Here is a 13602-nt window from a genome sequence, read left to right on the forward strand (position 1 = left end):
CACCCAGGAACAACAGATAGGGAGAGAAGAAGAAACGCTCAAACTATCAACTTTAGAAAAAATAAACAGCAAAAAATACACGGAAAGAACCAAAGATATTCAAGACATCTCAAAGTGGCTAAAATTGATAGCCATCCTTTAAATTGATATCTCTTTAAACAAAACTTTTGTTTCAGAGTATGTATTAATTATATTGCTACTTGATAAATTGATTTTTTTTTTATTTTGGTGAAAGAACGAAAACAACGTTAGCTCCAAACATGATTGTCATTAAGATTTCTGCAACGTAATCAACATCAAACAGACTTCATGTTTGTGTAAAATCTGTGATTCCTGATAAGGACCACCCCATGTGTTTCTGGAGGGTGGGGTTGGGGGGCGTGATAGTTCTCTGGGAATGTGGCTGCCAAATGATGGTAACAAAAGTCATAGAGATTTCAATTTTGAATCAATACTCTTGGCTGTAAAATGCTATGAGTTTGATAAATCTATTGGGTTGGCCAAAAAGTTCGTTTTCTTTGACTTAGTTTTTTGGGGGGAGGGGGCAATATTTTCTTCTATAGTCAGACAAATCCACGTGCCTCCTTCCCGACATTGCTCACCTACTCCCAGCTGGAAGGCTTGAACTGACTGTACATTAAAAGATTTCTTCTACCCCAGCGGGAATTGTGTAAAAACTTTCTCTCTGAAGTAGAAGTTGCTTTAATTTTCAGTCTTCTTAAAAGTGATGCCTCTTATGCCTTCCTTTGGTTTGCCTTATTCATTATCCTCTCTCTTGCTCTATCTTGAACTTTGCTGCCTCCAAGGCTCTTAGCTCCTGAGTTCTTATTAGTTTTCTGGCCCAATCTTGCTTTTTAGCCCAAAATGCAGTGTCCTTTACTCTTGGGTCTTTCGTCTCTTTTAATTCAGAACTCAAGTTTTGTCTGCCAGTTCTTCCAAATATTCTAGGCTGGCTGGATCCCATGACTGGACCCTCCATTCCAATGCCAATATTTCTGTCTCAGTAATTTTGGTTTCCAACTTTGTTTCCATTCTGCACTGCTGATACCTATTTATTCTGGTGTGACATTATGCTATACAAACTGCATGATACCACAGACTAAGATCATAGCCTCTTTCCACCTCATTCCCACATCTCTCTCTTTAGGTCAAAGATATTTTTGGTTCATCTTTGTGCTATAGTCAACAGACATATAGAAAACTCTCAAATTCACTGTGATGTGATCATTTGAAAGTGATTTTAAAGAAACAATTAGAGGACTTCCCTGGTGGTGCAGTGGTTAAGAATCTACCTGCCAATGCAGGGGACATGGTTCGATACCTGGTCTGGGAAGATCCTACATGCCGTGGAGCAAATAAGCCTGTGCGCCACAACTACTGAGCCTGTGCTCTAGAAGCTGTGAGCCACAACTATTGAGCCCGTATGCCACAACTACTGAAGCCCACATGCCTGGAGCCCATGCTCCACAACAAGAGAAGCCACCACAATGAGAAGCCCACCAACCGCAATGAAGAGTAGCCCCCACTCTTTGCAACTAGAGAAAGCCCCACACATCAACAAAGACCCAACACAGCCAATAGATAAACTATTTAATTAATTAATAAAAAAATTAGAAATACTATTGTTGTTTTATTTCAGGAATATAACATGATGAGTGTAGTAAAAAGCCACATTAAGTTTAAAAATACATATTTAGATGTGTTTCCTGCAACCATTCAGCAGGTGGTCCACCTATTTTTTTGAATTAAATATAATTTTTTTTTTACTACCAGATGCATGATTGTTATTCTAGATAAAAACAATGATACTTCCTGACCTAGAACTAATATCTCAGTTAGATTTAAAGGGTGTTGCTTTCTACTAAAGATTTATTGTTTTTAAAAGAAAGCAATCATTTTTATATCATTAACCAACATTAATAACTCAAATTGAAAAACTCATAGAGAACCTGCTTAAGGCAAAATATTGGCAGCTCTATAAATGCCTCTTATAGATCTCCTGTAGTTATCTACTTATCCAAGCACCCATGTCTATGCAAATGGCTGAGAATTAAAATCAAATGAAAAGGCAACATAATATAGTGTAAAGCAAATATTTCTTTTTAATCAGAGATACTTTTTCTCATAAACAAGTTGATAATTTATTTTAAAGCACTTCCAAAATTATACTTCTAAAAGGAAAATAAAAGAAGGCAGGATAAGTAAAACGTATTTGGATAATATCATATTTCAGGCACTTTTGCAGAAGCTTATACCACACAGCCATTTCTTCTCTCTCTTCCAGCAATGAGGTTACTTTACAGCGCAGTGATTTCCAAACCTGTGACCTCTCAGGGGCTCAACCCACTGAGGCCAACCTAGCCTGGTCCATGTTTAGCTAATCAGCTCATAGACCTCAAGTACAACTTCCTAGCCCGGACTTACATTTATCCATGCTGATTAGAGCAAAATTAAACGTCACATTCAGGACAAAGCAGCACTTTGCCACCCATGTTTCTTAGAGGGGCTAGTCAGAAAGGGTGAGAGGGATCAAGGGCCTCAAGCAAAGGAGGTCTCATGGGCACATACCTAACCAGTATCAAAAAGAAAATTTAATTCAGCAGTGATCCTCACCTTGGATCCCCCAAGAGATGCCAGAGAAGCCACTGTGGCTTCAGTTTGTATTTGTATTTTCAGTTTGTTGTATTTTACCACTGGTGGGGCTCCCATATTTCTTTCTCTAACATTTAAGATTTCTCATACTCCTGAGATCCTGCATTTCACCCCTCTGGGAAACATAGGAAGTGCTATGACTTGTTAGCTGTTTTGGCTTTAAAAGTAGTATCTTTATACTGTCCCGGCCACAGACATTCAATGGGGACTAGATTGAGGCCGGGCTGTGGTCACTGTTCCCTAGATCTTGTACTGTATATGAGATAGACAGTCTGTTAGCCCAGCTGTTGGAAAAAGGTTTTATTTCCCAAGGGAAGTGCTAGCACATCTGGGGAAATGTAGGCCTCACACTTAGTTTTGGATTCTCTTCCTGGTGACAGACATCTGCTCTCTGGCAAGGGTAAGAGCAATAATCTGTGTTTTATGAAAAATGTTGGCATGTTGTAACAGAAACAAATAATTTCTCTCTTTTTTTAAATAAAAATACGGGGTTGATGTAAATTAAATTTGGACACAGAACAGATCATGAGGGAAATAACAAAATGTTGCTTTAGGTGATCTTAATGTAAGTCAGTAATTATTTAAGATCACTAAACATTTTTAGCTTTATCACTTTTAAACCTGTTTGTTTTGCTTAGCTAAATCATCATAAAAGCAGGACTGTATATGTACTTCCTGATGATAAAATTAACGTTAAGTCTGTTTGAGTTGAATATTCCAGTGTTTAGAAATTCGATGCAGAGAACATATGTAAATAAATGGAGGGGCTGTGAGATAGCAGGACATAGCAGAGGATGATGATGGTACCACCATCTTTATTCAGGACACTACTTTGCCTGTAAAGCTAGAGCAGTCTTCCCTTCAGTTATATACTATCATTTTGGAATTTTTCATCCAAAAGAATTGTTACTGAACTAGCTGTGCACTATTTAGCAATCACACTTACAATGAAGGCCAAACCATGACATCCAAAACACTGAACCATGAGAACCCTCCAAGGGCCAGATAAACAACATCTTTGTAGCCTCTTAGAACTGTTAGGTAAAGAAATCCAAATACATTGACAGTGATTCAATCTCTAGGTCACCATAGATTGAAATGAGAGTATGCGCCTGGTTTCTGTCTTTAACCCGTTCACATACAATATATTATTTTTCCTTTCTCATGGAAAATTTGGTTGATGATACATATCCAAGTAATGAATTAGATGTCATTTGCAATTGAATTAGCCAGGTGGTTCTTATTTGAATAATTTCAGTTGAAAAGATATGAATTCCAGGCAGAGGGAATAAGAGTAATGCAAAAAGCACAGAGTAAGAAGTTTCCAGGGCATCTGACTGACCCATTCAGTTGACTAGAGATTTGGTTACACCCAAATGATATGGTAGAAAATACTGGACAGAACACCAGGTGGAGGTCAATGATAAGGGTGTCACATGCTCTGGGCCTTGCTAGTTGGTTACCTCAGGCTAAGGCTATTTAGATCACGTCCCAGTCCCCAATTCCTGTCATCTAAATAAGGAGGTTGAACTGGGAAATCTTCAAGGTTCCTCATTACTGACTCAAGGCAAAGAAGGAAACAGCTGGTGTGAAAAATAACTTAAGGAAAAGCTTTAAAAATATATGCTTTCTGATGGCAAGGACAAAAAATCATTTTGAAGGGGATTATGTAACTAGTTTTGTAAAGTCCTGTGCAGCATGTTGCCTGTTGCTCTTCTTTCTGCTACATGGAAGATAAAATAGGAAGATAGGAAGACAAAGCATCTTATCGCATACCCTGTGCGCCCCGGCCCACTACTTTTCTTTTGGTAGCTGATGGAGGGTCTAAGAAATGAAGGTGCTGATGGTTGAAGAAGGCAGCCTAGAGAATCTTCAATGTCAGGAACCCAGAAGGTTAGCAAAAATCCTGGGAAGACTTGGTTTCAATATTTAAAGGTTGAATCAGAGAGGCACATATTGATCAAATCCATGTTAAGAATGAGTACTGAAGCCAGAAAGAGAACAAATACTGTATGCTAACTCACATATACGGAATCTAAAAAAAAATGGTACTGATGAACCCAGTGACAGGGCAAGAATAAGGATGCAGATGCAGAGAATGGACTGGAGGACACAGGGTTGGGGAAGCGGGGGGGGGGGGGGGGGGGGGGTGAAGAGGAAGCTGGGACGAAGTGAGAGAGTAGCATAGACATATATACACTACCAACTGTAAAATAGATAGCTACTGGGAAGTTGCTGTATAACAAAGGGAGATCAACTCGATGATGCGTGATGCCCTGGAGGGCCAAGACTGGGAGGGTGGGGGGGAGCGGCAGGAGGGAGGGGATATGGGGATATGTGTATAAATACAGCTGATTCACTTTGGTGTATCTCATAAGCTGGTACAAGAATGTAAAACAATTATATTCCAATAAGGAGCTTAAAAAAAAAAAGAATGAGCACTTATCCTTGGTCAAATGTTTGCTGCTGTTTATACACATTCAGGCTTAAAGGAGCCTAATTAAGCTCTAGTTCCTCCTTGCTGCATGGCCAAGAGTGGCCATAACTTCCTTATTTCCAGAGACATAAGAAGTAGAATTTTTTTGTCTGGCCAGCTGTGTTTAAAATGTTGGTAATAATTTCAGAAACAAAACAACCACAACAACAATAGAAAGCTATTTGAGGCCTATTCAGCTCCTGTGTGAATCTAGGTTAGGAGGTTCTACAAGGTGGGAGTAAAAATATTCAGTATAATTCTAAAAGGACAGAAGAGGGATATTCACTTAATGCCCTATGAACATTTAGCATTTCGGAAAAGGAGACGGCCTCAAAGAGGTGTCATTCCATCATGACTTCATAGAATTTATTGTAGTTCAAGTACCTTTATAAAGTAATATGCTGTCACAGGGAAGTAGTTTACACAGATTGCATGTAGACAACTTTAAATATGAATGTCAAGACATCAGAGAAGCTCCCTTATTCCCCAGAGGCAGAATACCTAAACAGTAGGTTCAGGTTTGTTTGTGACTTTAGAGCTTAGTCCTGCACTTCATTTTAAGTTAATAATAATAGTTAGGCCAATATTCAAATACCAATTTATTAGGAACTGTTCTCAGTGCCTTCCCTATATTTAGGCTTACATACTAATTAAAGTTCAGGCCCTGGCAGCCACTGACCAGATGTGTGACCTGGGAAACATGGAAGCTCAGGTTCTTTGGTTTCTTATTTTTTAATTTGCTAAATGGGATAAAAACTCATTGTACTTCAGAGGATTGTTCTGAGCAGAAGGAAGAAGACAGACAAAAACCTTTCATGTTGTAACAGAACTCTGACTCTTTGGAGTATATGCAACACAAACGAGAGCATGCCTTTACCTTTATTTAAGCCTCAAGTTTATTGGGGGGTATCATTAAGTAAAATGGCAAAAATCTGATAGAAGAGCAGGCTGACATATTAAAAGACCCATGCTATTTTAACCATGTTAGGTACAAGAGGTCTATTAAACCAAAGGTTTTTCAGCAACTGCTACTTAGATTTTCATTCATCACATAAAGTAAAATATACCAAAAAGTGAGCCACATTGGTTGATATAAAAAAATTAGGAAATAAGTAAAACATTGACTTTCATGCAGGCCAGGGAAAATGCTAATGTTTTGAAAAAGAACAACGTGATATGCATTTGTTTATTTCTTTAGTTGTTCTTGTTTTACCAATGCTCTTTATGGATAGTTTAAAAATAACACATAAGCCTGCTGCCTATAATGTTAGCACCTAAAGAATATTAAAGCTGAAAGGGGGTTTAGAGAGCATCTAGTTCAAATCCCATATTATAGAGATGGAAACCAATGCTTCAGGAGAGTAAGTGGCTTGATCAAGGTGACACAGATGGTTGATGGAAAGAATAAAGAATGAGATTGCCTTTAAACACTTAGCAAGTGTCATGCTAAGTGTTTAAGATTTTATATGAAGTCTCACTATGCAGGGAATACACAATTCAAATTCCCAAGGTCAACTTGAGATTTTATTTATTTCTGTAAATTCCATAAATATATATGATGTCTCTATGTTGTAAAGGTTATTAGCCTTTTCTATTTGTATATTTCACAATTTTTAGTTACTTATGGGAACATGTGTAAAAAGTTTAAATATATATGTTTAAATATATACAGCTAATTCAAAATCACTTAGGTACAAAGGCAATATTTTTCACTTATTTGTTATTTGCAAGAAATTATTTGAGATAAAGGAGAAAAAAAAAACCAGATGTTTAGAGAGGAAAATGTACTGTATTATAATACTCTGCCTCATCTTAAGGAGCTAAAATCACCATGATTTCTAGAAACACCAGAAATGGGGACAGTACAAGAGAGTGTTTCTAATAGACAAATATTCTAGCCATGGAACTAATGGCAGTTTGTTTCATTCATGAAGCAAACATTTATCAGGCTCTGGCGATACACACATTTCTGTGCTTGGCACAGAGGGAGCTTTCAGCAGATGCGATGCAGGATCACACTGTGATGGGGAAGACGAATCGGAATGGCTCCTCAGTCCCCCAACACTGAGTACAAATTCCCCAACCCAAGTGTTTAAGACTAGTAACCTTAGGGAAGGAGGAAGAGGCAATGGGAGCAGGAGACAGAGAAAGGGAAAAGGAAGTGAAAGAAAAGATGAATAAACCCCAGATGTCTTTGTGTCCACTCGAAAAATTCTGAGTTAAAGTTTTTTTTTTTCCAATGCACTAATATTCTTCCGTCCTGCTATCTAAAATATTGAACATTCATGTGTCCCGAGGCAGAGTACTCATTTAAATTATGTTGGAGCAAAATGATTAAATTAGCTTTATTTTTCAATTATATAATTTACAAGAGAATATAATTCAAAGAAAATTTCTAAACTTGGCTAATGAAAAGAATTGGTTATAATTTTAAAGATTATAACTAACAAGTGAAATGGAAATGTTTCTAAGTTTCCTTCAGTCTAAAATATAATGGTTTGTGGAACATATGTTTTCCATGAGTTTTAGAAATCTTAATGATAACTGACTGCAACATTTTAGCACTTGCATCCTCATTCAGCCAAAGGCTGTGCAAAAATTTATGTGGCTAAATAACTCTCTAGAGAGGACATACCTAAGACACTTAACAGCTGGGTAAGTTTAGAGGTGTTCACAGAGCAAAAGTCCATTCTAAAAAATAAACTCAAAGCTGGGCAACATTTTCAAAATAATCCACATATTTGTGGCAAGGAATATATATTAAAATACATCTTTCTTTTAAAATTAGTCAATAGATTTAAATTTTCCATAGCTGTTTTAATCCATGTAACTAAAAGATATTTTGGTTCTAAGTTTCAGAGACTGGGAATGCGGTAAAGGGAAAAACTCGACTCCCTCAGGCCCTGCTCCAGGTATCCTTTTAGGAACCTTCCTCATTTTAACAAAGTTACACGTCTTGACACATTGACTGTTGCCTAATCATATGACTTATACAAATTATGAATTAATATAATGATACTTTCCCTCCACAGTTAATTCTGAGGCTTGTTCTGTTACCACACTTACTGATCTTCTGGATAATCTGTAGTGAGTGGAATAGAGGATACACTTGAACAACATTTGTCTAGGCCATCCTCTCCTGCTGCTACAAAAGAATGGTTTCTTCCTAAGTCACAGATCTGTTCTTGAATGTTAATTAAATATTTACAAGGTGCTTTAAAATCCTCCCTGAATGCTAATATGAAAATAGCAACCTATGTTCATTTGAATAAGCAGAAATTTCTGCCTGTCCAAATTAAGGGCCTATGGGCTCTGAGTTTAATTCAAATAATTCTATGACTTAAAAAAAAAAAAAAAACAGAATTGAAGAATTGAGCACCTACTATGTATAAGGCCCTGTTTCAGATGTGGAAATTAGACTTTCTAGGACTAGGAAATTTGTCATAAATTATAGCATTTTGTATTATTTAATTCACATAATTTCCCTCTGGGCTTAAGAGTTAAATTAGATGCAAAATACTCACCTTTTTAGCATTAAGCTTTTACACTGTTCCTTAACATATAATACTGTATCCAGTTACATAAAGATGCAATATATTCTATGTATTAACATACATTTCCACATTTTATTCATTAGGTTTTTGAAAGTATTTTAGCATGAAGGTTCCATTTATTGTATCCAAAAATAAAAATAGCATCAAAGTCTTTTAGTAACTCCCAAAACACAGTTAGGGAATAATGATCATATGCTAAAAAATGTAAAATGCAATTTGTGCTGTGCCCCATTTACTACAAAATCACTACGAACAATGCATTTTGTACAGTATATTGCTCCAGGGAAACTGGATCAGCATCAGGAATGAATAAAGAACATTGCATTTGAAATCAGCTAATTCTGCTTCAGCGCTCTTAAAAACTATTTGTTATGATATTACCTCCTGTCAAGCACATAATATGATATTTTCCTCAATAAAACTAAACAGTTGCTGTAATTTCAGCTCCTCTCATTTTCCACTTTTTAAGCACTAAATATTTAAACAATGCAGACCTGGAAATCTCAAGTCACTCATCTGATCCTCCCATCTTCCTGCCTAAGGTATAGTAACGATCCGTACAGGGGCCTGTTCTGTCACACAGACATACATAATGGCAGCTGTTGAGGTCCTTACCTGCCCGCAAGCCAGGCCCATTCCTCTTTCTCCCATGCCATGTGGACACGATAAATTTAACTCCAGGGCATCTGCTCCAGCAGCCTTTAAGACGTGGAAGGAAAAGGAAGCAAAAGGCAAAGCTTTATGCACGTACTGATAGGCTTTCGCCACTGATAATTCAACATAGGTCACATTTGCCAAGTTTTAACTACTCTGTTTTCTGCACCATGGCTATCTTGTGAGGTATATTCTGACTCTCTCAAATGAGAGTGTGTACAACAACGGTAATAATAACAGCAGCAAATATTTATTGAGTGCCTATAAGGGGACACTCACTGCTCAATGTGAGTTATATTTGTTAGCTCTAACCTTCATAAGCTTGGATTATTGGGGTGCCAATCTTACAGATGAGGAGACCGAAGCACAAGGGAATTAAAAGACAAGACTGGTTATCAAGTGACACAGCAGAGGTGTTAACTCAGGTCTGTTTGGCATCACATTTATTCCGTCCTACACAGCTTCTATTTTTATAGAAACAAATCTTACTAATTCTGGATACTTGGTACTGAAGGTAGCAGGGCAAAGACAAAAACGCAGTAGAGTAGGCTAGCTGGAATGAATCCGAGTAAAATTTTAAATGTTTTTCTTTTATCAATTAATTTTTATTATTTATTAATACTGCTTTCATATGCTTCAGAGCATTCAAGCATGTTAATTCCCCAAACCTGAACACCATTCAATGTGTTCTATGTTGCTTTAAAAAAATTCAAAAGTAAAATAAGATTTTTGTAACAGTTCAAATTAAACCAAAATATATACAAAATATAAGTAGTCTTTCTCTTTGTTCCTTCAATTTCCTACCTCTAAAGTAAACAATTAATTTAATGTGTAATTTTCTATTTTATTCTATGTATATAAAAAAGTAAAACCTAAATATAACACATGTATCAGGCTTCTTTTTTTCTTCTTGGTTTTGCTCTTTACATTTTTAAGTTTTTTCTTCCAGTTTCATTGAGATATAACAAACATATAGCACTATATAAGTTTAAGGTGTACAGTATAATGATGTGACACACATGCAACACGAAATAATTACCACAAGTTTAGAGAACATCCATCACCTCATATAGATACAGAATAAAAGAAAAAGAAAAAAAGTCCTTGTGATGAGAACTCCTAGGATTTACTCTAACTTTATATATAACATATTGCAGTATTTATTATATTAATCAAGTTGTACACTGCATCCCTAATATTTATTTATCTTATAACCAGAAGTTTATGCCTTTTGACTTCCTTCACCCAACACCTCCCCACTCTGGTAACCATAAATCTGATCTCTGTTGCTATGAGTTTGTTTATTTTTGAAGTGTAATTGACCTACAACACTATGTTAACTCCTAGTGCACAAGATAGTGATTCAATATATCTATACATTTCTATACATTACAAAATGATCACCACGATAAGTCTAGTTACCAAAGATATTACATTACTATTAACTATATTTATCATACTGTACATTGCATACCCATGACTCATTTATTTTGTAATTGAAAGTTTGCACGTCTTAATCTCGCTCACCTATTTCTCTCATGTTTTTTAACTGATAATCAATTTTATTGTATTTCTTAACAGTCCATGCAAGAAATATGAAGTACAGATAACTTTGTCTTACTTTAATAATTAAACAGGAATCTTTCTTATTTAACTCATAATTCATTAGGATACAAATGGATCCTACGAAAATGAACAAAATATTTCACGCTAAGCATTCTTAAAATAATTGGAGAACTGCAGAATTTTTGAGAAGTTTCCTGTAAAAACGAATAAAACACTTTTTAAGTTGAGGAATGGAGGATAAACTAAATGATTCTTTTACCTAACCTGTAGAATTCCTCCAATGCCACATTTTCTCTTTAAGTAAGGTAAACCAGAAGCTTGAATCAGTTTCCATAATATTATAACATGTATCACATCACACAAAGACTTAAAAAAAAAGTTCATTATTTTCTAAGTGTACCAAACCTTTCTTGAGGCCAACAGCTTTTCTTCAAGTCTCTCTTTACTTCCTAATTTTTCAAGATTTTAGCCTATTGTTTCCTGTTTTACGAATTTTAAATAGGACCTCAACAAACAAGAATTCTACACATAGTTAGCTCTTTCTTGGTTGACTTCCTTACAAAACTTTATTCATTGGTCAGTCTGCTTTTTCTTCTGCACATTTATGAAAGTTCATTTGATCATTCAGCCTATCTTCTAACATGGTTTTATTACGGTTTTTGCTTCTCTAATTCAATTTTAAAATGCTTCATGTTATTTGAAAATTACCGTGAATCACGCTACTTTTTTTCCCTGCTGGCTTGGTGGTAAGCTTGGACAAAGCACAACCTGCAGAACTCTGAGTTCTAATCCTAGATCTGCTAAGGAATTTGGGCAGGTCAATAAACCTTCTTTGCCTCCATCTATTCAAGTGTAAACTGAAGATAATACAACCTATCTAAAAACCATGTCAGGTGGGAATTTACAGCTTAATTAAAAGATTATACATTGCAATTATATACAATACTCTGCTTTTCTTAATTATTTCTTAGTTATTTCAAATATTTCTTATAGAATTCTTTATTTCTTTTAGACTGCTAGTTGAAATGCAGCAATTAATAGCAAATCAACAACATTTTGGAATAAGCTTTAGGTGTCATTTGTATGCATATTTACCTTGTACATATTTCCTAAAATGTAAGTGAAAGCTTACAATAGTCTATCATTGTAGACAATGATATCTAACATTTATTAAACACCTACAATATGTCAGACACTTTACTAGGCTCTTTGTAATGGGATATATCATTATTCCCATTTTGCAAGTGATAAAACCGAGGTACAAAGAGTTCAAGTGACTCACTTATTGTTCTATAGCTTATAAATGAGAGTAGGGTCTTGAACTCAAGCATTTTGAGTCCAGAGCCTGTATTCTTAATGATTAGAAATCACTTATTCCATGGCTGGAGTTGTTTCAGTGTGTTAACAAAATATTGCAACTTGATATCTTTAAAGCTTCTAAACTTTAAATAAATATTAAAATCTTGTAAAACCACTTATCCAGTTTAAAGTCTTTTCAGTGACTAATTGTTAAAAATGTTCCCAGTGTCATACACATATACAAATGCTGAACCACCAAACACATCTGGAAAGACCTTTGAAATGAGCATCTAAGCCTCAAAAAGGGATAATCCGGCTCAAGATAACATCAAGAGATGGGGAATATTCATCTGGCCTCTGCTTGAATATTCTCATCATAGAATGTACACCACCTTAAAAGGCAGTTAATTCTATTTCCAAGCAACTATATGCATTCAGAAAGCCTTAATTGCTGAATTAGCATGAAATGTTAAATTAAGTGAAACTGGGCATGCATCCTGACTCCTGTTAGTCACAAGCTTTTTAGTTTAGTCACTTAGCCCAGAGTTTATTCTGCCTCACCTAAATGATTATACAATAAAGTAATCTAGTGAAGGCAGTGACATAGGAAATTTGCTGTTTCTAATTTCATGTATTATCTATTTATCACCCATTTACCAGCATGAAGTAGAAAATAGTGTGGACTATGGAGCCAGTTGCATGGTTTTATATCCCACTTTTACCACATACGAGCTGTGTGAATTTGAGAATGTTATTTAACAACTTTTGGCCTCATTTTCCTTATTTCTAAAACATGGAAAACAATAAAAGTAACTCATGAGGTTGCTTTTCTAAGGTATAAATGAATTTAATAAAAGTGAATGACTTAGTGCCCAGACTGTGGAAAATACTATGTAAGTGTAAACAATTGCTATCTATCTACCTGCCTCTCTGTCTATCTAACCATCCACCCATCCATCCATCCATCCAATTAGAATCTCTGACTTGCCCTTCCTCATCTTTGACCTAAAAAAGGACTTAACGTAGTTATCTATACTTCGGGGCGGCGGGGGAAGAAAACTAGTCTAAGGAATTCTCAGAATAGTGGTAGTAGCGTAATTTCTAAAATTCTCTGAATCATTTTATAAAAACTCTCAGAGAAACTAGAAAGGCAAACCCACAAACCCTTGTACAATATACATAACAAAATTGGGTACACAGCTCTTTCCCTTGTCCTTTCCTTACCTCTCCCTTCCTTTCCGATCAATGTAGATCAAAAGTCATTGGTTGGAGCAGAGCAAGGTAGGTGACTAGGAGGATCTGAGGAAGAACCATGAGGGCCCAGTGTGGGGTGTCAGAGCCTGAGCGCAGTGAGAAGGATAGACACGTGGAGGGAGGCGTGGTGTGGTGCATCAGAGCCCT

General features: G+C 36.0%; 1 protein-coding gene across 3 annotated transcripts in view; it reads right to left on the reverse strand.

Moving 5' to 3' along the window:
- DPYD (dihydropyrimidine dehydrogenase) overlaps positions 1 to 13602 on the reverse strand; it is an 807016-nt gene that overhangs the window by 258645 nt on the left and 534769 nt on the right. For all 3 annotated transcript variants that reach the window (XM_057718457.1, XM_057718467.1, XM_057718475.1), the window contains exon 16: positions 9298 to 9381. In XM_057718457.1, the coding sequence (XP_057574440.1) occupies positions 9298 to 9381 (84 nt within the window). The remainder of the gene's footprint in view (positions 1 to 9297; positions 9382 to 13602) is intronic.

This window comes from Hippopotamus amphibius, chromosome 1 (genome assembly GCF_030028045.1).
Source record: "Hippopotamus amphibius kiboko isolate mHipAmp2 chromosome 1, mHipAmp2.hap2, whole genome shotgun sequence".
NCBI lineage: Eukaryota > Metazoa > Chordata > Mammalia > Artiodactyla > Hippopotamidae > Hippopotamus > Hippopotamus amphibius.